This window comes from Oncorhynchus mykiss, unplaced genomic scaffold (assembly GCF_013265735.2).
Source record: "Oncorhynchus mykiss isolate Arlee unplaced genomic scaffold, USDA_OmykA_1.1 un_scaffold_222, whole genome shotgun sequence".
Classification (NCBI taxonomy): Eukaryota; Metazoa; Chordata; class Actinopteri; order Salmoniformes; family Salmonidae; genus Oncorhynchus; species Oncorhynchus mykiss.
The window spans coordinates 373,468-396,493 of NW_023493691.1; the positions used below are offsets into that span (position 1 = coordinate 373,468).

Here is a 23,026-nt window from a genome sequence, read left to right on the forward strand (position 1 = left end):
ATAGAGTTACATTATAAGTGCCCATCCAAGAAAGCTCAAGGTCATTGTCCACAGATAAAATGACATAAAATCATGTGATATCTACAGTCGCTTTGATTGGACTGATCATGTCAACATAATACTTTCAAAATCTGAGCTAGCAGTCATCATCATGAATCAAGTTGACAATCTACTGGCAAATCATGTTTATTCCTTGTCATATGTAGAGAAATAATGAGAAATTATAGATTAAACGTATCAGTGCTTATCGGCCTTTGGACATAAACATTACACAACAAATTGGAAATTGCAAATTCAACAATGAGTGGTTTGGAAGGAATCAGTGGCAAACTGCAAGCATTGCAAAGCAATCATTAGTCTACTATTCAGTGGAGTGGCTCTGTGGTCCCAAGTCTAAGATTAAGGGGCTCTTTTCCTAGTTTAAAACTGTAAACATTCAACATTGGCCATGCTGTCAATAAAGCTTGATTTGGGCCACGCTCAAATCAACTTAACTCGGTACTGCAAAATCTGACTTGAGTGAGTTCAATACAACTGGGAACTCAGGGAAAAACAAGCTACGACTGAGAAAATACGTTTTGAACTTTCATCCAACTCGGAATTGTAAATTGGGAACTTGGACCTCTTTCTACAGCTACAACCTGAAGATCACTGACGTCATCATGATTCCATTTTTTCCCCTTCGAGATCCCAGTTGTCTCTAAAGCACCATAAATCCAGAGAATGCCAGACTTTGATGAAGTTTGATGACAAAATATTCCCACGAAGGACCGCCGCGCCACCTTCCTGTTCAAGTGAGCACAGTACAACAAGGTGAGTCCAAAAATGTCCTGTATGCTGCTGCATAAATGATGTAACATGCCAGGGAGATGTGTATACTGTAGCTAAGAAAGTAATACCAAGTGTATGTTGTGTAGTAAGATGTCAGTAGCCCATGTGCCTCACCCTAATAATTTGTTCTTGTTTCACCTCTTAATTTTGCCTACTGTTCTGGCTTGGTGGTTCACATGTAGCCTATTACCTGTTTTTGAGAAATATAATCATTGTCTGCATGTATGCCCCTTTATTTATCCAACGGTTCTGACTTGGCATACAGGGAGAACACTGTAAGAACAGCCCATGTTCTGAATTATGTTGCTGTACATTTCCAAAGTGCTGAACAAATAGTTACATTGACTACGTCCGTCCTGGCTCGCTCATTAATGTCTTAATCTAAATTACGGATCGGCCCTTATGCCATAGTTTGTACATCTCAATTGTCAGTAGAAACCACATTTGTTTAAGTAAGTCAGCCATGTTATTTTAAAAGGCAGTAAATGAGGCCTAATGAACTGTTTCGTTGCCAGACAAGGCTCCGCTGATAGCCAGGTGTAGCAGTGGTAAGATGTTGGGACCTAACAGTTTGTGGGCACCGTTATAGTGCAATTAATGTATTGTTTAGTGGCTTTGCTGGCATGCATCCCACTTTAATTATTTATTTATTTAACTAGGTAAGTCAGTTAAGAACAAATTCTTATTTACAATTAAGGCCTTCCCCAGCCAAACCTGGACGATGCTGGGCCAATTGTGCGCTTCCCTATGGGACTCACAATCATGGCTGGATGTGATTCAGTCTGGCTTCGAACCAGGGACTGTAGTGATGCCTTTTGAACTGAGATGAGGTGCCTAAGACCGCTACTCCACTCGGGAGCCCTTAAAAGGTTTTTGCCCAACGTGGTGTAGGAGTTGGATGGCACAAGCTGGGAGCCCATTCAGATTTGATGCACTTGAGCTGAATTTTGAGTGTCAGAGCAAAGGGTCTGAATACTTATGCAAATAAGGTATTCATTTTTATAAATTTGCTAAAATGTATAAAAACCTTTTTTCGCTTTGTCATTATGGGGTATTATGTCTATTGATGAGGAGTAAAAAATGCATTTAATACATTTTTGTATAAGCCTGTAACGTAACAATATGTGGAAAAAGTCAAGGGGTCTTGTACAATGCGGGTATGCTTCAAATCACAAATGTAAGGATCTGAAGTGGTAGAAACAATGGCATAATGGAACTGCATGTCCAATGGTTATCTCTGTATTAGTATTACCCACATCAAGAGCGTTGTCAGACTGTCAGTTCGTATCGCTCTCGGAGTGTTCAGAGACACACTGGACGCTCTGGTGGAGGAGGAGGGTTGATTCAAGCGTTCTGACCTCACAACGGCAGTCAAGTATCCAAGATAACTGGTTAACATTGGCTAGCTTGCTAGCTACTTTCAGTACAAATGAGAGAACTCTGACCGTTTTACTCGCCTTAGCAGAGCTGGTTAGGCTGTGTTCATGTTATCCAGAGCATTGGTGACTTTAAATGTGCTTCAGGCAACAATTTAATAACGCTTTTTTTTGCCGAAGTTTACTGACACCGGCCGTATTCAAGGGGTGTTGGACGTTTGTTTTTCATAAATTATTCTGCCCTCTGGCACTCAGACGAGAGTGGTCTGAAATCGGAGTATTTAGCCAGAGCGAATTTAGGAACGCAGACTATGTCTGAGTGTTGGAGTGTGCCCCTTACAGGTTAGGATAATTAAAGTGGCAGGTTAGATGAATTACCGTGGCAGGTTAGGCAAAGGGTTAGGGTTAGATATTTGTTTACCATGCAGGTTAGGATAATTAACGTGGCAGGTTAGGAGACTGAGGTTAAGGTTAGGAAAATGTTTAGGGTTAGCTAAAATGTAACAGATGTCAACAACTGTTGTCCCAACGCAAAAGAAACGGCCAAGGACCAATGGGGAGCATCAATTGGTGTAAACTAGATTCCGTGAAACACCCGATACCAGAGAACGCCCCTAATTGCGGTCTGCTATTACACCTTTTTCGGATCATTAGATTACTGATATGAGGTGGGTGAGACTATGCCACATGCAGATGCTGAAGGGAAAACACACCTCTTGACCTGCTGTGCATAATTTAGGTTAAGGTGCAGCCTCGTCTCATAGACTAGGTGTAACATGGTAAATATAAATCAGGGACTCTCAAAACAGTATTATGTTACGTTTTTCTGGTTACAAAAGACAGATGGTTACTTAATACATGGAATTTGGTGGTGCTGTGCTGTAACAGCGAGCTGAGCCAGTTGAAAGTATTGACAACAGGGACATATTGTTGGTGACTGTGTGTTCCTGAAGTGCTGTGGCCCTGTGTGTTCCTTCATTAGTTTTGTGTTTTTTATTCATTTATTTCTGGTACCCTCCTACCTGAGAGGCACCTGTGTGTTGCAAAGCCACATGCTCTGTCCTCTCTGCTCTACCTAGGTGTTTTAATGTGGGTAATACAGAGATAATACTAACACAGAGAGAACCACTGCTCTACCTAGTGTTTTAATGAGACTAATACAAAGATAATACTAACACAGAGAGAACCACTGCCCTACCTAGTGTTTTAATGTGACTCATACAGAGAGAACCATTGGACATGCATTTTCCATTATGCCTTTGTGTTTACCACTTCAGATCCTTAAATTGTAGTTTAAAGCATATACAGGGCATTATACAAGACCCCTTGACTTTTTCCACATATTGTTACGTTACAGGCTTATACAAACATTTATTAAATGCATTTTTTACCCCTCATCAATATACACACAATATACACATAATGACAAAGTGAAAAAAGGTTTTTATAAATTTGTCAATTTATAAAAATTAATACCCTTTCCTCTGAGACTCAAAATTCAGCTCAAGTGCATCCTGTTTCCATTGATCATCCTTGAGATGTTTCTACAACTTGATTGGAGTCCACCTGTGGTAAATTCAAATGTATGGACATGATTGGAAAAGGATCACACCTGTCGATATAAGGTCCCACAGTTGACAGTGCAAGTCAGAGCAAAAACCAAGCAATGAGGTTGAATAAATTTTCCGTGGAGCCTCAACCAGGTTTGTGGTAAGGCACAGATCTGGGGAAGAGTACAAAAAAAATCTAAACTCTCTGTTGGCTGGGCTCCCCACTTGTGCCTTCAAACTCCTGCCTCACATTGGGCCCAAACCGTTTAAGGGCTCCCGAGTGGTGCAGTGGTCTAAGGAACCTCATCTCAGTGCAAGAGACATCACTACAGTCCCTGGTTCGAATCCAAGCTGAATCATTTACTTCCTTTTAAAATAACATGCCTGACTTACTTAAACAAATGTGGTTTCTACTGACAATTGATATTTACAAACTATGGCATAAGGGGACGGCAAGAGGCAAGAGGCAATCCGCAATTTTGATTAAGACATTAATGAGCGAGCTAGGACGGACGTAGTCCAGAACATGGGCCGTCCTTACAGTATTCTCCCTGTACGCCAAGTCAGAACCGTAGGATAAATAAAGGGGCATATATGCAGACAATGAAAATTCTTACAATATTCAATGATTACATTTCTCAAAAACAGGTTATCGGCTTCATGTCAACCACCAAGTCAGAACAGTAGGCAAAATTAAGATGTGAAACGAGACAAAATAATTAGGGTGAGGCACATGGGCTACTAACATCTTACGACACAACATAGACTTAGTATTACTTTCTTAGCTACAGAATACACATCTCCCTGGCATATTACATAATTTATGCAGCAGCATACAATACATTTTTGGACTCACTTTGTTGTGCTGTGCTCACTTGAACAGGAAGGTGGCGCGGCAGTAATTTGTGGGCATATCTTGTCATCAAACTTCGTCAACAAAGTTTGTCATTCTCTGGATTTATGGTGCTTTCAAGAGAACTGGGAACTTGAATTAAAAAAAATGGAATCATGATGACGTCAGTGATCTTCAGGTCGTAGCTGTAGAAAGAGGCCCGAGTTCCCAATTTACAATTCCGAGTTGGATGAAAGTTCAAAACATATTTTCTCAGTCGTAGCTTGTTTTTCCCCAAGTTCCTAGTTGTCTTGAACTCACACAAGTCAGATTTTGCAGTACCGAGTTAAGTTGTTTTGAGCGTGGCACAAATCAAGCTTTATTGACAGCATGGCCAATGTTGAATGTTTACAGTTTTAAACTAGGAAAAGAGACCCTTAATCTTAGACTTGGGACCACACAGCCACTCCACTGAATAGCAGGCTAATTATTGCTTTGCAATGTTTGCAGTTAGCCACTGATTCCTTCCAAACCACTCATTGTTGAATTTTCAATTTGTTGTGTAATGTTTGTGTCCAATGGCCGATGAGCACAGATACATTTTATCTATAATTTCTCATTATTTCTCTTCATAAGACAAAGATTAAAAAGGATTTGCCAGTAGATTGTCGACTTGATTCATGATGATGACTGCTAGCTCAGATGTTGAAAGTATGATGTTGACATGATCGAACAGATAATTTATTTCATACTGTTTTATCGCTAAAACTGTGGGGCTCAAAACAGGTGGCTCACCTGCCCTGAATGATGGGTCTCCACTGAACTTATCTAGAACACTACAGTCCGTCTGGGTGTTTAACCTTCCCAAGATCCCCCATGTCACCCTGCTCCTCCGTACATTCCACTGGCGTCCAGCCGAAGCTCACATCCACTACAAGACAATGGTGTTTACTTACGGTGCAGCAAGAGGAACTGCCCCATCTCTACTTTCAGGCTCAAACCCTGTATCCCAACCCGAGCACTCAGTTCTGCCACCTCTGGTCTCATGGCCGTCCCACTGCTACAGGAGGTCAAGCTCCCTCCCAGCCCAGTCAAAGCACTTCTCTGTCCTGGCACCACAATGGTGGCACCAGCTTCCCTCTGATGCTAGGACAGCAGAGTCCCTGCCCATCTGCCCCAAAAGGTCCGAAACCCTTCGTCTTTAAAGAGTATCCCCCCACCAAAATACAAATAATAATAATAATAATGTGAAACTGACTAATTGAGGAGAAATGTGTTTACTGATACATGTGGTTGTCTCACCTGGCAATCTTAAGATGAATGTACTTAATGTGCTGTTGACATCACAGAGTCAGAGAGAACTCCTGACTGTAGTCATACAAAAACACTCCCAGCACTCAGCCCAAAAGAACCATTCATACTGTCAGATCTAATATGAAGAACTGAATACAACCATAAGAACCATTCATACTGTCAGATCTAATATGAAGAACTGAATACAACCATAAGAACCATTCATACTGTCAGATCTAATATGAAGAACTGAATACAACCATAAGAACCATTCATACTGTCAGATCTAATATGAAGAACTGAATACAACCATAAGAACCATTCATACTGTCAGATCTAATATGAAGAACTGAATACAACCATAAGAACCATTCATACTGTCAGATCTAATATGAAGAACTGAATACTAAAGAGAAGAAGAGGTTGACCAGTACATATTCATGTAACTTTATTTTTCATTGGCAGATCAATAAAGTTTGCTTCAATGCAGTTTTCCAAACACATTCATGATCAGTAACTAAATTAACTCATCTAGTTTTAAAGACAATTAATAAACACATGGATTCATTTCATAAACTGTGTATCATTAAAAAAAGTTGTAAAATAATCCCCCCCAAACTAGTGGTGAAAAGTGATCATCACACCATCTCTATCTGATTCATGTTAGGCGTGGAAGGTAGCCTCGTGGTTGGAGCGTTGGGCCAGTAACCAAAATGTTACTAGATCAAATCCCCGAGCTGACAAGGTAAAAATCTGTCGTTCTGCCTCTGAACAAGGCAGTTAACCCACTGTTCCTAGGCCATTACTGTAATTAAGAATTTGTTCTTTACTGACTTGCCTAGTTAAATAAAGGTTCAATAAAAAATGTAAGAAGTGTCTACTAGCTCCTTCCCACAGAAGGGGACAACCTGGTCTCAGAGCAAAACGTATTATATGTTACAAAAACATCCATTTCACTCCATTTAGCATGTTAGGTTACATGACATTGGCCTACCAATTTAAACTGAACTAAAATATAAACAAAACATGTAAAGTGTTGGTTTCATGAGCTGAAATAAAAAATTCCAGAGATGTTCCATAGGCAGAAAAGGCTTATTTCTCTCAAATGTTGTGCACAACTTTGTTACTATCCCTGTAAGTGAGCATTTCAGCCTTTGTCAAGATAATCCATCCACCTGACAGGTGTGGCATATCAAGATGCTGATAAAACAGCATTATCATTACACAACTGCACCTTGTGCTGGGGGACAATAAAAGGCCACACAACAAATCTTATTTCTCTCAAATGTTGTGCACAAATTAGTTAATATCCCTGTTAGTGAGCATTTAAGCCTAAATAAAGGCCACACTACATCACAGATGTCTCAAGTTCAGGGAATGTGCAATTCTCATGATGACTGCAGGAACGTCCACCAGAGCGGCCACCTCCAACGTCCTTCGTCCTTTTAGAGAATTTGGCAGTACATCCAACCGGCCTCACAACTGCAGATCACATGTAACCATGGCAGCCCAGGACCTCTTCACCTGCAGGATTGTCTGGGGGGGCTGAGTAGTATTTCTGTCTGTAAAAAAAACCTTTTGTGTGGAAAAACGAATTCTGACTGGCTGGGCCTGGCTCCCAAGTGGGCCTATGCCCTCCCAAGTCCCACCCATTCATGAGCCCCTGCCCAGTCATGTGAAATCCATAGATTAGGGCCTAATTTATTTAAAATGACTGATTTCCTTATACGAACCATAAATCTTCGAACTTAGATTGTTGTTCAGTATAATACGACTTGTAGGACGTATCGTATGTTAAGAATTACAATTCGTATGTTATTTTACGCATTGCTATTCATACAATATGTTACGAACTTGTAATATGTATGATATGTTACGAATTCCAATTTGTTGTTGCTAACGTTAGCTAGGTTAGGGGTGAGGTGTTTAAGGTAGAGTTAAATGGGTTTAGGGGAAAGGTTAGCTAACATGACATGCATGCTAAGCTAACATGCTAACATAGTTAAAAAGTAGTAAGTAGTTGCAAAGTTGCGAATTAGCTGAAATGCTTAAGTCCTCCTTTATGAGATTCAAACAAGCAGCCTTTGGCTAGACGTTTGACTTGGGTCTAGCCTTTGAGAGAAACTCAACAAAAAGTCAGAGCAGACGTAAGCAGGCTTCTCTCATGAGTGTGTTCTCTGGTGAACTTTTAGCTCAGTTGCTGTTTTGAAGCATTTTACACAGGCAGAGCAGGAGTATGGTTTCTCTCCATGTATATGTTTATGTTTTTTTAAGGTATACAGTCGAGAGAAACTTAAACCACAGTCAGAACAGGAGTAAGGCTTTTCTCCGGTGTGTGTTCTCTGATGAACTTTGAGCTCACTTGATGTTTTGAAGCATTTTCCACAGTCAGAGCAGACATAAGCCTTCTCTCCTGTGTGTGTTCTCTGATGAACTTTTAGATGAGTTGATTTTGTGAAGCATTTTCCACAGTCAGAACAGGAGTAAGGCTTTTCTCCTGTGTGTGTTCTCTGATGAACTTTTAGCTCATTTGATGTTTTTAAACATTTTCCACAGTCAGAGCAGGAGTATGGCTTCTCCCCTGTATGTATACGTTCATGTGATTTTAAGTGGGAAAGTTGAGAGAAACTAGTCCCACAGTCAGAGCAGAAGTAAGGCTTCTCTCCTGTGTGTGTTCTCTGGTGAATTTTTAGCTCATTTATTGTTTTAAAACATTTTCCACAGTCAGAGCAGGAGTATGGCTTCTCCCCTGTATGTATACGTTCATGTGATTTTAAGTGGGAAAGTTGAGAGAAACTAGTCCCACAGTCAGAGCAGAAGTAAGGCTTCTCTCCTGTGTGTGTTCTCTGGTGAACTTTTAGCTCATTTAATGTTTTAAAACATTTTCCACAGTCAGAGCAGGAGTATGGCTTCTCCCCTGTATGTATACGTTCATGTGATTTTAAGTGGTAAAGTTTAGAGAAAGTAGTTCCACAGTCAGGGCAGGAATAAGGCTTCTCTCCTGTGTGTGTTCTCTGGTGAACTTTTAGCTCAGTTGATGTTTTAAAACATTTTCCACAGTCAGAGCAGGAGTATGGCTTCTCTCCTGTGTGATTTCTCTGATGAATTTTTAGCTCAGTTGATGTTTTGAAATATTTTACACAGTCAGAGCAGGAATAAGGCTTCTCCCCTGTATGTATACGTTCATGTGATTTTAAGTGGGAAAGTTGAGAGAAACTAGATCCACAGTCAGGGCAGAAGAAAGGCTTCTCTCCTGTGTGTGTTCTTTGATGAACTTTTAGATCAGTTGATGTTGTGAAGCATTTTCCACAGTCAGAGCAGGAGTATGGCTTCTCTCCTGTGTGTGTTCTTTGATGAACTTTTAGCTCATTTGATGTTTTAAAACATTTTCCACAGTCAGAGCAGGAGTATGGCTTCTCACCTGTGTGTGTTCTTTGATGAACTTTTAGCTCATTTGACGTTTTAAAACATTTTCCACAGTCAGAGCAGGAGTATGGCTTCTCCCCTGTATGTATACGTTCATGTGTCTTTAAGTGGGAAAGTTGAGAGAAACTAGCTCCACAGTCAGGGCAGAAGAAAGGCTTCTCTCCTATGTGAGTCTTCTGATGAACTTTTAGCTGAGTTGATGTTTTAAAACGTTTTCCACAGTCAGTGCAGGAATAAGGCTTCTCTCCTGTGTGTATTTGTAGGTGTATTTTTAGCTTTGATAGAAATGGGAAAATCTCTTCACAATGTGGGCAGTGATGAGACCTCTTGGCTCTCTGATCTTCCTGCTCTTGCTCTATGGATGTGGAGAATGTCTCAACATGGTCTCCTGTGTGAACATCAGAAGAACCAGTCAGTTGGTGTGATATACATGTTAATCAAATGTATTTTATGAAGCCCTTTTTACATCAGTAGTTCTCACAAAGTGCATTACAGAAACCCAGCCTAAAAACCGCATTGAGCAAGCAATGCAGATGTAGAAGCACAGTGGCCACAAAAAAACTCCCTAGAAAGCAGGAACCTAGGAAGAAACCTACAGAGGAACCAGGCTCAGAGTGGTGACCAGTCCTCTTCTGGCCATACCGGGTGACAGGTAGCCTAGTGGTTAGAGCAACCGGAAGGTTGCAAGATCGTACGAAGGGCTATATAAATACATTTGATTTGATTTGATTTAATGGACCAAAAAAAAAACCTTTCTTTCAAAAACAAGGACATTTCTAAGTGACCCTAAACTTTTCAACGGTAGTGTATGTATTCATTTCAGTAGGCTGTATGGGAAGGGGAATCAAACTATTCTAATACTGGGTAGGAGTCAAAAACTAATAAGAGGCAAAAGTGGTGAAAATGATTAGCTATACCATCCTCCACTCAACATCAGAAGGGTGATAGAAGAATTTGAATGTTTAAAGTGTTGGCTAAGATATTTCACCCTGAAACTGTATCACTGTGTGTGAAATCCATTAGACACATAAGACTATAAGTTGATAATATGTGCAGCGTTGACAGGATAGAATTAGAACATTGTGTTCCTTACAGGACATTCTGTCCCCACCCGGAGTGGAGAAACTGTTAGGCTTGCAGAAAATCATGAAACATGTTGCAGAATATGATAAACAATGTAAGTGGAACAATACAGCCATCCTAAAGCGGGGTGAGGTTCTCGACTGATGTGTGTATAAAAGATGGGCTCTGAACTTGAGAGGGCAGAGCTCTCTGAATAAAGAACTGATCATTTGTATGCTGGGACTCTGTTTATTAAAACTTAGAGCCTTACAACCTCTAGGATACAGATGGAGTTATAAAATAGTTCAGTTAGAACATTGGGGTAGAAATTCTCGTGACAAAGGGTTAGTAACTACACAGACTCATTTCATAGAACTTCAAAACACTGGCAGTTTGTCTACTCCACTTCTTTAGTCTACTCTCTGATCACTCCAGATAGCCCAGTGAATAAAACAAATGCTGGCAATACTGTTGTCATCCATACAAGTCTTAGCAGCATGAAATAACGTCTACAATGCATTCAAAAAGGATTCAGACCCCTTGACTTTTTGTTTTTGTTACATTACAGTCTTATTCTAATTCTCATCAGTCGACACACAATACCCATAATGACATCACAATACCCATAATGACATCACAATACCCATAATGACATCACAATACCCATAATGACATCACAATACCCATAATGACAAGGGCAAAAACTGGTTTTTAGAAATAACATTAAATATTACATTTACGTAAGTATTCAGACCCTTTACACAATAGTTAGTTGAAGCACCTTTGGCAGCGATTACAGCCTTGAGTCTTGTTGGGTATGAAGCTACAAGCTTGGCACACTTGTATTTGGGGAGTTTCTCCCATTCTTCTCTGCAGATCCTCTCAAGCTCATGGTCAGAGTCCTTTAGGTGCCTTTTGGCAAACTCCAAGTGGACTATCATGTGCCTTTTACTGAGGAGTGGCTTCCGTCTGGGTACTCTACCATAAAAGCCTGATTAGTGGAGTGCTGCAGAGATGGTTGTCCTTCTGGAAGATCTATAGAGGAACTCTGGGGCTCTGTCAGAGTGACCATCGGGTTCTTGGCCACCTCCCCTACCCTTCTCTCCGGATTGCTCAGTTTGTCCGGGTGGCCCGCTCTAGGAAGAGTCTTGGTGGTTCCAAAGTTCTTCCATTGAAGAATAATGGAGGCCTCTGTGTTCTTGGGGACCTTTAATGCTGCAGAAATGTTTTGGTACCGGTCTCCAGATCTGTGCCGACACAATCCTGTCACGGAGCTCGACGGACAAATCCTTCCACCTCATGACTTGGTTTTTACTCTGACATGCACTGTCAACTGTGGGACCTGACATAGACAGGTGTGTGCCTGTCCAAATCATGTCCAATCAATTGAATTTACCACAGGTGGACTCCAAGTTGTAGAAACATCTCAAGGATCATCTCATAGCAAAAGGTCTGAAAAGTTATGTAAATAAGCAATTATTCTTTTTTTAAATTACATTTGCAAAAATTTCTAAAAACCTGTTTTGGCTTTGTCATTATGGGGTATTGTGATGTCATTATGGGATATTGTGATGTCATTATGGGATATTGTGATGTCATTATGGGGTATTGTGTGTAGATTGACGAGGAAAAACATGGAATCAATTTTAGAAGAAGGCTGTAACGTACCAAAATGGGAGAAATGGGAAGGGGTTTGACAGTGCCCTCGGAAAGTATTCAGACCCCTTGACTTTTTCCACATTTTCTTATGTTACAGCCTTATTCTATAATTAAATTGAGACTGGTTGACGTTGAGACTGGTGTTAAGTGACCCCAAACTTTTGAATTGAGCTCAGGTGCATCCTGTTTCCATTGACCATCCTTGAGATGTTTCTACAATTTGATTTATAAAATATTAAATATATATGTATCAGATATAAATCATCAGGATGTGGTAGTCTACTGGTTATGTTCAACACTTCTCCAATCGTTGTTGAGATCTGATATTCTGTGCAGCAAACAAATTACAATTCAATATTGACAGTGATGATGCCATGGCCTATTTTGAAATGAGGTATGCCTAACTTAGTGATTGAGGGTATTAAACATTTTCAAAGTTCTTGAGACAATGTGTGGGCAAAGGCAGGCGTTACAATTTTAAATAGTTTTTGCTTCGCTGTGAAGTCTTGAGTTGTTCAGGGATGTGTGATGTCAGAATTACAGAATTAAACCTAGCAATAGACTGGTCATAACTTATGGAGGTCTAATACATGAAGATAATTTATAGATAGAACCAACTCTTACCATGACTAACAGTTGTCCTAATCTTCTCCTCCTCTTCTTCATCTTTAATGTTGACATTCAGCTCCAGTGTTTGACTGCAGTCTTCCACCTTCACTGATGCCATCTCTGGATCCTGCAGAGCAAACTGGGCTCCACTGTCACAATCAGGACCCAGTGACTGTAGGTTTGGACTCAGTGTGGAAGGAGAGAGGAAGGCTGGGTTTGTCCTCACTGTTGATGTTAACAGCCTCAGACTTAATCTGAGTCAGTCTGTAGTAATAAAGACAAACGGACACAAAAGTTATTTTGTTGACAGTTCTGGCACTTTATTCTGTAAATATATTTTCTATCTTATTTCAGTCGATCAGGTAGATAATCCTTGACAAAACATTTATTCACATTAGACACAAAGTACACATTTGAAATCTATCGTAGATTTCCTAAATTCACATAAATGCATAAATGACTCAAAAACCATTTAGTACAAGATCGCAGTATGTTTCAGGCAGCACTATGAAAAAACCCTGAAATATAGATAAATATAGAAACAACTGAATGTGTCTGAATATTAGTACACATGTAAAGAACTGATAATCATTACATTCAGCTTCAGAACTGTAGAGCAACTGAAATGTTCTCTCTCTGATGAGGCACTACCTGCACTGAAGTCTGTTGACGCAGACCTCCTATGGTATCATGGAGGTCCACAAACAAACGTTTAAGGTCCATGTCTGTCTAATTCTGTACTAAGAAAATAAAACAAGAAATCCCTATTAACTTCTACCACACCCTCCCCTTCCCCAATAACCCTCCCAGACCCCCCAATAAACTATATCAATAGATCCCTTTCTGTGTTTGCAAACATTGGGGTTTATATCATGCTGAGACAACCCACCCCCAGGTTATCCATCTTATCAAAAACCATACCGACAGTAACATCTGTTACCCCCAACAACTCTGCTGCAGTTTACAAGATAACTTTAAACCTGGTATTTCTGCTTTACACAATCCAAGATGTTGATAACCTTACCAATGAAAGCTATGAAGTACATTTTATTCACAATTAAAGCATCCTTTGTCACAGCACATTTATGGGCACAATATTTCTGAACAGGCCTCGAAACCATGTCAGGACTAGTAGAAAGACCAGTTCTAACAGTAGGTCCTCTTACTACGGGACCAGCCATGGAAGCTCCATCAGTCTGACAGTAGGTCCTCTTACTACGGGACCAACCATGGAAGCTCCATCAGTCTGACAGAAGGTCCTCTTACTACGGGACCAACCATGGAAGCTCCATCAGTCTGACAGAAGGTCCTCTTACTACAGGACCAACCATGGAAGCTCCATCAGTCTGACAGTAGGTCCTCTTACTACAGGACCAACCATGGAAGCCCCATCAGTCTGACAGTAGGTCCTCTTACTACGGGACCAACCATGGAAGCTCCATCAGTCTGACAGTAGGTCCTCTTACTACGGGACCAACCATGGAAGCTCCATCAGTCTGACAGTAGGTCCTCTTACTACGGGACCAACCATGGAAGCTCCATCAGTCTGACAGAAGGTCCTCTTACTACGGGACCAACCATGGAAGCTCCATCAGTCTGACAGAAGGTCCTCTTACTACAGGACCAACCATGGAAGCTCCATCAGTCTGACAGTAGGTCCTCTTACTACAGGACCAACCATGGAAGCCCCATCAGTCTGACAGTAGGTCCTCTTACTACGGGACCAACCATGGAAGCTCCATCAGTCTGACAGTAGGTCCTCTTACTACGGGACCAACCATGGAAGCTCCATCAGTCTGACAGAAGGTCCTCTTACTACGGGACCAACCATGGAAGCTCCATCAGTCTGACAGAAGGTCCTCTTACTACAGGACCAGCCATGGAAGCTCCATCAGTCTGACAGTAGGTCCTCTTACTACAGGACCAACCATGGAAGCTCCATCAGTCTGCACTGTAGTTCCACCAGTCTGTCTTACAGCCTCTGCATATGATACATCATGACGGATTCTATTACTCTGAGCATCTCTCGGCACCCGGCATCCACCAAATGCTGCTCTTTGTCCTCCACACAATTGCAACACTTAACTGTCACATTGCTCCAACATTCACTGTAATCATGTTCCCCACCACACTTGGCACATCTTTTCACTCAACAGCTACATGTCCAATTCTTTGGCATTTAAAAACACTGATGATTCACTGTTGCTGCTCCAGTTTCAACTGTTCTGCCTGCTGTCATGGAACCCTGACCTGTTCACCGGACGTGGTACCTGTCCCAGACCTGCTGTTTTCAACTCTCTAGAGACAGCAGGAGCGGTAGAGAAACTCTCAATGATCGGCTATGAAAAGCCAACTGACATTTACTCCTGAGGTGCTGACCTGTTGCATCCTCGACAACCACCATTATTATTTGACCCTGCTGGTAATCTATGAACATCTCCACCCAGCACAGGCAGAAGAGGACTGGCCACCCCTCATAGCCTGGTTCATCTCTAGGTTTCTTCCTTGGTTCTGGCCTTTCTAGGGAGTTTTTCCTAGCCACTGTGCTTCTTCACCTGCATTGCTTGCTGTTTGGGGTTTTAGGCTGCGTTTCTGTACAGCACTTTGTGACATCAGCTGATGTAAGATGGGCTTTATAAATACATTTGATTGGTTGATTGATGAGGTTGGGTCAAAATCTCTGACATTGAAGCTAAGGAATCCTATTCTGTACTTTTCCAGACAAAACCTTCTAACACCTCAACAGCACTGATAAGCTTTCACTTCTTTAACCCTCTTTCCTACTGATCAACCTTTAGGCTTCAACCCCTCTGTCTCCCTTCACATGTTCTTTAACAATATCATCCATGGACATAGATATTGGGACCTCATAGATTATTACTCCCTTCAATGTAGCATCAGCTCCAGGGTCATGGCTTCTGAGCTTCGTCCCATTATGATTTTCCTTTTGAAGAATCTTCCCTTGCTGAACCTGACCAGCACAAGATTTTAACAATCTACCAATTTCAATATTTATTTCACCTTTATTTAACCAGGTAGGCTCGTTCAGAACAAGTTCTCATTTACACGGCTGCATCCCAGTTTAACTTCACCTCTTTTTATGGCCTTGGTTAATCAGGGTGTGAATGAGGCCCTGTGTTCTCCTCAAACACCATCCCAACTTTCCACTCGGACACATTATTACTCTAGCTCCCTACCTTGGGCCTCTAGTTACTATACTACATGCACCTCTGCTTCCAGTATCATTATCTCTGTTCTTCCTATGTCTTCCCACTACAGAACATTCACATACTAGGCCCTCATCCTCCCGCTCCATATCATCAGAACTGTCCCCCACATTGATCGCATTCCAGCACAGCTGTTGCTTCTCAAACTCTCAATTTCCATTGTTTCAGGGGTGTCAAAATCATTCTATTGAGGGCCAATTCTCATCAGGTTTTCCTTTCAATTAAAACCTAGACAGATTAGGGGAGTTCCTTTCTAAATAGTGACCTTAATTCATTAATCAAGTACAGGTGTGGAGCGAAAACACGCAGACACTTGGTCCTCCATGGAATGGGTTTGATACGTGCTCCGATTCATCCTCATTAATCGACGCCATTCCATGCAGTTGGCATCTCTCTCCAAATGATGAAGGATAACTTCAGTTAGCTTTCTTCTATTCACACAGCTTCATGTCGCCATTTCACCACGAGCAAACTCCTAGAAAGACGACCGAAACCGTTGAAGCCGCCATTTGACTTGCCTCGTCCGAATCATCCAGGTCTCGCGAGCTTACATTAACGAAACAGTGTATGTAAACTCGCGAGAACAGGATGGTTCGGACAAGGCTATTTACCAGCTCATTAACATTTTACACAAAACCAAGAACATGTAAAAACGAACTTAAATAAGTGGAATCTTAATGAAATGACTGACGAAATTATGTACATAGACTCAGATAAACCCAAAGTCTAGTTATGTGACTTGTAAAATCATTTTTAATCACGTTCTTCACTCACTCGGTTAGACTCCAAAATAACACATACAATTAAAACCATTACCAGGCGTGAAACGGATTTGTTACCTAGCATGTTATATATTCTCTCGACATTAGAAAGTTTAAACATGCTATTACATACCTACAATGATACATTTGAAACGGACACAACCACTATCGACACAACAGCACAGCTCTGTCGTTTCGACCCGGAACTTCCTGTTCCCCACCTCGACAATATATCAGCGTCATCTTCTTCTCTGGTATACTGACATTTACACAAATATAACGTGTCTGCCGCCACCTACTGTAAGGTTAATAAACTGTAGAAGAAAATACATTTCCTTTACGGAAAAGGGGAGGGGGAACAACGACATCAAAACAAAATACAAAAATAGATAAATAACAACATCCCACTCCTTCAGTCACAGTCCGATTCAAATCACATCCCTACACAGTCTCATGGGCCTCGTAGGGAGGAACATCTTCAGTCAGTATTCCCTGCAATCAGTGGTGTAAAGTACTTCTACTTCTACTCCACTACATTCCTAAAGAAAATAATGTACTTTCAACTCCATACATGTTCCCTGACACCCAAAAGTTATCGTTACATTTTGAATGATTAGCAGGACAGGGAAACATTTAAATTCGCGCATCCCTACTGCATCTGATTTGGCGGACTCACCAAACACAAATACTTTATTTTTTAATTATGGATGTGGTCTTAAATTCAATCTGGAGTGCCAGAGTGCGCTTGGTCGTTCGTAAATTCAGAGCGTTGTCAGACTGTCAGTTCGTATCTCTCTCGGAGCGTTCAGAGACACACTGGACGCTCTGGCGGAGGAGGAGGGTTGATTCAAGCGTTCTGACCTCACAACGGCAGTCAATCATCCAAGATAACTGGTTAACATTGGCTAGCTTGCTAGCTACTTTCAGTACAAATGAGAGAACTCTGACCATTTCACTCGCCTTAGCAGAGCTGGTTAGGCTGTGTTCATGTTATCCAGAGCATTGGTGACTTTAACTGTGCTTCAGGCAACAATTTAATTACGCTTTTTTTTTGCGTGGCTTTCACTTTTACCTTGATAGAAAAGGACTCAAGTATCTTTACTTTTACTCAATTATGACAATTGGGTACTTTCTCCACCACTGGCTGCAATGCTTCCAAAATGAATTCCTGAACTCCCAAAAACCTTTCAGCCGCACGTACAATTAACATTTACCATCGGTATCCTTCAACTGGTAAACGTCATTATGAATCTCAACAGGCTGCGGGGCATCCATTGCCATAGCTTCCTCAGCACCAATCGCTCTTTAAACTGTTTCCGCGCCTCCCAGTAGGAGAACTACTGTACAGTTTCTTGATGTGGATGTTCCCTGATATAATCCAAATTGACACATGACATTTCGGTGTTATGAAACTGATGGAGACTATTGGTGAAAAAAAATATATATATATATATTATATATATTTATTTATTTAACTAGGCACAAAGCATACATAACAGGTTAGGATAATTAAAGTGGAGGTCAGGAGACTGAGGTTAAGGTTAGGAAAAGGGTGAGGGTTAGGGTTAGGGATTTGTTTACCATGCAGGATTGGATAACGAATGTGGCAGGTTATGATAATTAACGGTGGTTATGAGACTGAGATTAAGGTTAGGAAAAAGGTTAAGGTTAGGCATAGCTACAATTCTTCAGTTCTCAACAACTGTTGTACCCAACGCAAAAGAAACGGCCACGGACCAATGGGGAGCATCAATTGGTGTAAACTTGATAACATGAAACACCCGATATCAGAGAACGCCCCTAATTGCGGTCTGCAATTACATCCTTCTCGGATCAAGGGGCCAGGCTTCCAGTCTACACGCATGCTTTCCACTGTGCTCAGAGGGCATTTTCGGTACTGCAGTTCAGCTGAATCATGGCCCAATTCCCATTGACGGCCCCATAGCGAAGTCAATTTCTTTTTTTAATTAAACAAGACAAATTACTCATCAAATGTGTAAACAAAACATCCATTGAATTATTCAAGTAATTGCCTTAGTCAGATTTTTTTCCCATCACTCACAGCCAAAGTTAACTATTTTAGATTCATGATGTGAGGTGGGTGAGCTTATGCCACATACAGATGCTGAAGGGAAAACACACCTCTTGATCTGCGTGTTTATAATGTAGGTTAAGGAGCAGCCTCGTCTCATAGACTCCATGTAACTTAGAAAGTATAATCCGGGACTCTCAAAACAAAATTATATGTTACATTATGGTCCCATAAGACAGATGGTTACTTAATAAATGGAATTTGGTGGTGCTGTACTGTAACAGCGATCTGAGCCAGTTGAAAGTATTGACAACAGGGACATATTGTTGGTGACTGTGTGTTCCTGAAGTGCTGTGGCCCTGTGTGCTCCTTCATTAGTTTTGTGTTTTTTATTCATTTATTTCTGGTACCCTCCTACCTGAGAGGCATGAGGCCTGTGTGGCGTTGCACTGTTAAAATCATCCCAGTGTGGAGATGAAACACCTGTGTGTTGCAAAGCCACATGCTCTGTCCTCTCTGCTCTACCTAGGTGTTTTAATGTGGGTAATACAGAGATAATACTAATACCGAGAGAACCACTGTTCTATCTAGGTGTTCTAATGTGGATAATACAGAGATAATACTAATACTGAGAGAACCACTGCTCTACCTAGGTGTTTTAATGTGGATAATACTAATACAGAGATAACCATTGGACATGCATTTCCCATTATGCCTTTGTGTTTACCACTTCAGATCCTTAAATTGTAGTTTAAAGCATATACAGGGCATTATACAAGACCCCTTGACTTTTTCCACATATTGTTACGTTACAGGCTTATACAAAAATTTATTAAATGCATTTTTTACCCCTCATCAATATACACACAATGACAAAGCGAAAAAAGTTATTTATAAATTTGTCAATTTATAAAAATGAATACCTTATTTGCATAAATATTCAGACTGTAACGCTCAATGAGTGAATGGGTGTGGAGTCAGGCGCAGAGAGCAAAGGATGTGGGAAAAAACACGCTTTAATGTCCAAAATCAAAGGAACAAAATAGTTATACCCAACACAGGAGTAACTATAAAAACAAAATAGTATCCTTAGGTAAAATACCAGGACAACGAGAAAACCCAACAAAACACTAACACCTCTCACAAATACAGAAGAACAAGCCCGCACAAACAGAAGCGGGCTAAACAAACTTAAATAACCCCACCCTAACAACCTAACAATGAACAGGTGAAACCAATTAGACAAAACCAAACGAACACGGGACAAAGGATCGGTGGCAGCTAGTAGACCGGCGACGACGACTGCCGAGCGCCACCCGAACAAGAAGGGGAGCCACCTTCGGTAATATTCGTGACACAGACCCTTTCCTCTGAGACTCAAAATTCAGCTCAAGTGCATCCTGTTTCCATTGATCATCCTTGAGATGTTTCTACAACTTGATTGGAGTCCACCTGTGGCAAATTCAAATGCATGGACATGATTGGAAAAGGATCAGACCTGTCTTTTTAAGGTCCCACAGTTGACAGTGCAAGTCAGAGCAAAAACCAAGCAACGAGGTCAAATACATTTTCCATCGAGCTCCGAGGCAGATTTGTGGTGAGGCACAGATCTGGGGAAGAGTACCAAAACATTTCTCAATTCTCTGGTGGCTGGGCTCCCTGCTTGTGCCTTCAAACTCCTGCCCTACATTGGGCCAAACCTTTTAAGGGCTCTTGAGTGGTGCAGCAGTCTAAGGCACCTCATCTCAGTGCAAGAGACATCACTACAGTCCCTGGTTCGAATCCTAGCTGAATCACATCTGGTCATGATTGGGAGTCCCATAGGGAAGCGCACAATTGGCCCAGCATCGGTGGGGATTGGCTGGGGTAGGCCTTCCTTGTAAATAAGAATTTGCCAGGATTTGCCAGTAGACTGTCAACTTGATTCATGATGATGACTGCTAGCTCAGATGTTGAAAGTAGGATGTTGACATGATCAGTCCAATCAAAGCGACTGTAGATACATGATTTGAAGTTATTCTATCTGTGGACAATGACCTTAAGCCTTCTTGGATGGGCACTTCTAATGTAACTCTATGGCAGCACCCAAGGGGCTTGAATTTTCCATTTCAACCCTTAGACTTGGCAATGACGTATTGTCCCCATGAATGACAGAACACTGAGCCGATTACGGCGCAAAGCTCCCTATTTTCTGCGGGCTTGCCACACCTCCACAGAAGGCTGAAGACCTGCATTTTGGAGCTGCCTTACTCAAGAAAACAAAAAAAGAGTCCATGTTTTATCGCTATAATTGTGGGGCTCAAAACAGGTGGCTCACCTGCCCTGAATGATGGGTCTCCACTGAACTTCTCTAGAACACTGCAGTCCATCTGGGTGTTTAACCTTCCCAAGTTCCCCCATGTCACCCTGCTCCTCCGTACATTCCACTGGCTTCCAGTCGAAGCTCATATCCACTACAAGACAATGGTGCTTAATTACGGTGCAGCAAGAGGAACTGCCCCATCTCTACCTTCAGGCTCAAACCCTGTATCCCAACCCGAGCACTCAGTTCTGCCACCTCTGGTCTCATGGCCGTCCCACTGCTACAGGAGGTCAAGCTCCCTCTCAGCCCAGTCAAAGCACTTCTCTGTCCTGGCACCCCAATGGTGGCACCAGCTTCCTTCTGATGCTAGGAGAGCAGAGTCCCTGCCCATCTGCCCGAAAAGGTCTTTAAAGAGTATCCCCCCCAAATAATACTACTACTACTACTAATAATAATAAGTGACACTGGCTAATTGAGGAGAAATGTATTTACTGTGACATGTGGTTGTCTCACCTGGCTATCTTAAGATGAATCTACTTAATGTGCTGGTGACATCACAGGGTCAGAGAGAACTCCTGACTGTAGTCATACAAAAACACTCCAGGCACTCAGCCCATAAGAACCATTCATACTGTCAGATCTAATATGAAGAACTGAATACAACCATAAGAACCATTCATACTGTCAGATCTAATATGAAGAACTGAATACAACCATAAGAACCATTCATACTGTCAGATCTAGTATGAAGAACTGAATACAACCATAAGAACCATTCATACTGTCAGATCTAATATGAAGAACTGAATACAACCATAAGAACCATTCATACTGTCAGATCTAATATGAAGAACTGAATACAACCATAAGAACCATTCATACTGTCAGATCTAATATGAAGAACTGAATACAACCATAAGAACCATTCATACTGTCAGATCTAATATGAAGAACTGAATACAACCATAAGAACCATTCATACTGTCAGATCTAATATGAAGAACTGAATACTACCATAAGAACCATTCATACTGTCAGATCTAATATGAAGAACTGAATACAACCATAAGAACCATTCATACTGTCAGATCTAGTATGAAGAACTGAATACAACCATAAGAACCATTCATACTGTCAGATCTAATATGAAGAACTGAATACAACCATAAGAACCATTCATACTGTCAGATCTAATATGAAGAACTGAATACAACCATAAGAACCATTCATACTGTCAGATCTAATATGAAGAACTGAATACAACCATAAGAACCATTCATACTGTCAGATCTAATATGAAGAACTGAATACTAAAGAGAAGAAGAGGTTGACCAGTACATATTCATGTAACTTTATTTTTCATTGGCAGATCAATAAAGTTTTCAATGCAGTTTTCCAAACACATTCATGATCAGTAACTAAAATAACTCATCTAGTTTTACAGACAATTAATAAACACATGTATTCATTTCATAAACTGTGTATCATTAAATAAAGTTTTAAAACAACCCCCCCCCCCCCCCCCCCAAACTAGTGGTGAAAAGTGATCATCACACCATCTCTATCTGATACATGTTAGGGGCGGAAGGTAGCCTAGTGGTTAGAGCGTTGGGTCAGTAACCAAAAGGTTGCTTGATCGAATCCCTGAGCTGAAAAGGTAAAAATCTGTTGTTCTGCCTCTGAACAAGGTAGTTAACCCACTGTTCCTAGGCCATCATTGTAAATAAGAATTTGTTCTTAACTGACTTGCCTAGTTAAATAAAGGTTTAATAAAAAAGTGTCTACTAGCTCCTTCACACAGAATACTGCAGAGGGACAACCTGGTCTCAGAGCAAAACATATTATATATGACAAAAACATCCATTCCACTCCATTTGTATGTTAGGTTACATTACATTGGCCTACCAATAAAAACTGAACTAAAATATCAACTAAACATGTAAAGTGTTGGTTTCATGAGCTGAAATGCAATGTTCCATATGCACAAAAAGCTAATATCTCTCAAATGTTGTGCACAACCTTGTTTATATCCTTGTTAGTGAGCATTTCAGCCTTTGTCAAGATAA

At 41.0% G+C, this 23,026-nt stretch overlaps 2 protein-coding genes across 8 annotated transcripts in view; one reads left to right on the forward strand and one right to left on the reverse strand.

The window, feature by feature from the left end:
• The window catches only part of LOC110528866 (gastrula zinc finger protein XlCGF17.1-like), a 212,827-nt gene that overhangs the window by 176,532 nt on the left and 13,269 nt on the right, over window positions 1–23,026 (reverse strand). For 2 of the 7 annotated variants that reach the window (XM_036973098.1, XM_036973099.1), the window contains exons 4-6: window positions 15,823–15,827; window positions 12,654–12,892; window positions 7,498–9,696 (exon numbers count right to left, since the gene is read on the reverse strand). The exons of 1 other annotated variant lie outside the window; for it this stretch is intronic. In XM_036973098.1, the coding sequence (XP_036828993.1) occupies window positions 8,045–9,696; window positions 12,654–12,892; window positions 15,823–15,827 (1,896 nt within the window). In that variant the 3' untranslated portion in view covers window positions 7,498–8,044. Of the gene's footprint in view, window positions 1–7,497; window positions 9,697–12,653; window positions 12,903–15,822; window positions 15,828–16,130; window positions 16,341–16,759; window positions 17,121–23,026 lie in introns of those variants that run through there. 4 more of the 7 variants (XM_036973101.1, XM_036973100.1, XM_036973096.1 and 1 more) reach the window with 4 other exon arrangements.
• The window catches only part of LOC110528884 (zinc finger protein 585A), a 244,943-nt gene that overhangs the window by 46,145 nt on the left and 175,772 nt on the right, over window positions 1–23,026 (forward strand). The window lies entirely within an intron of this gene.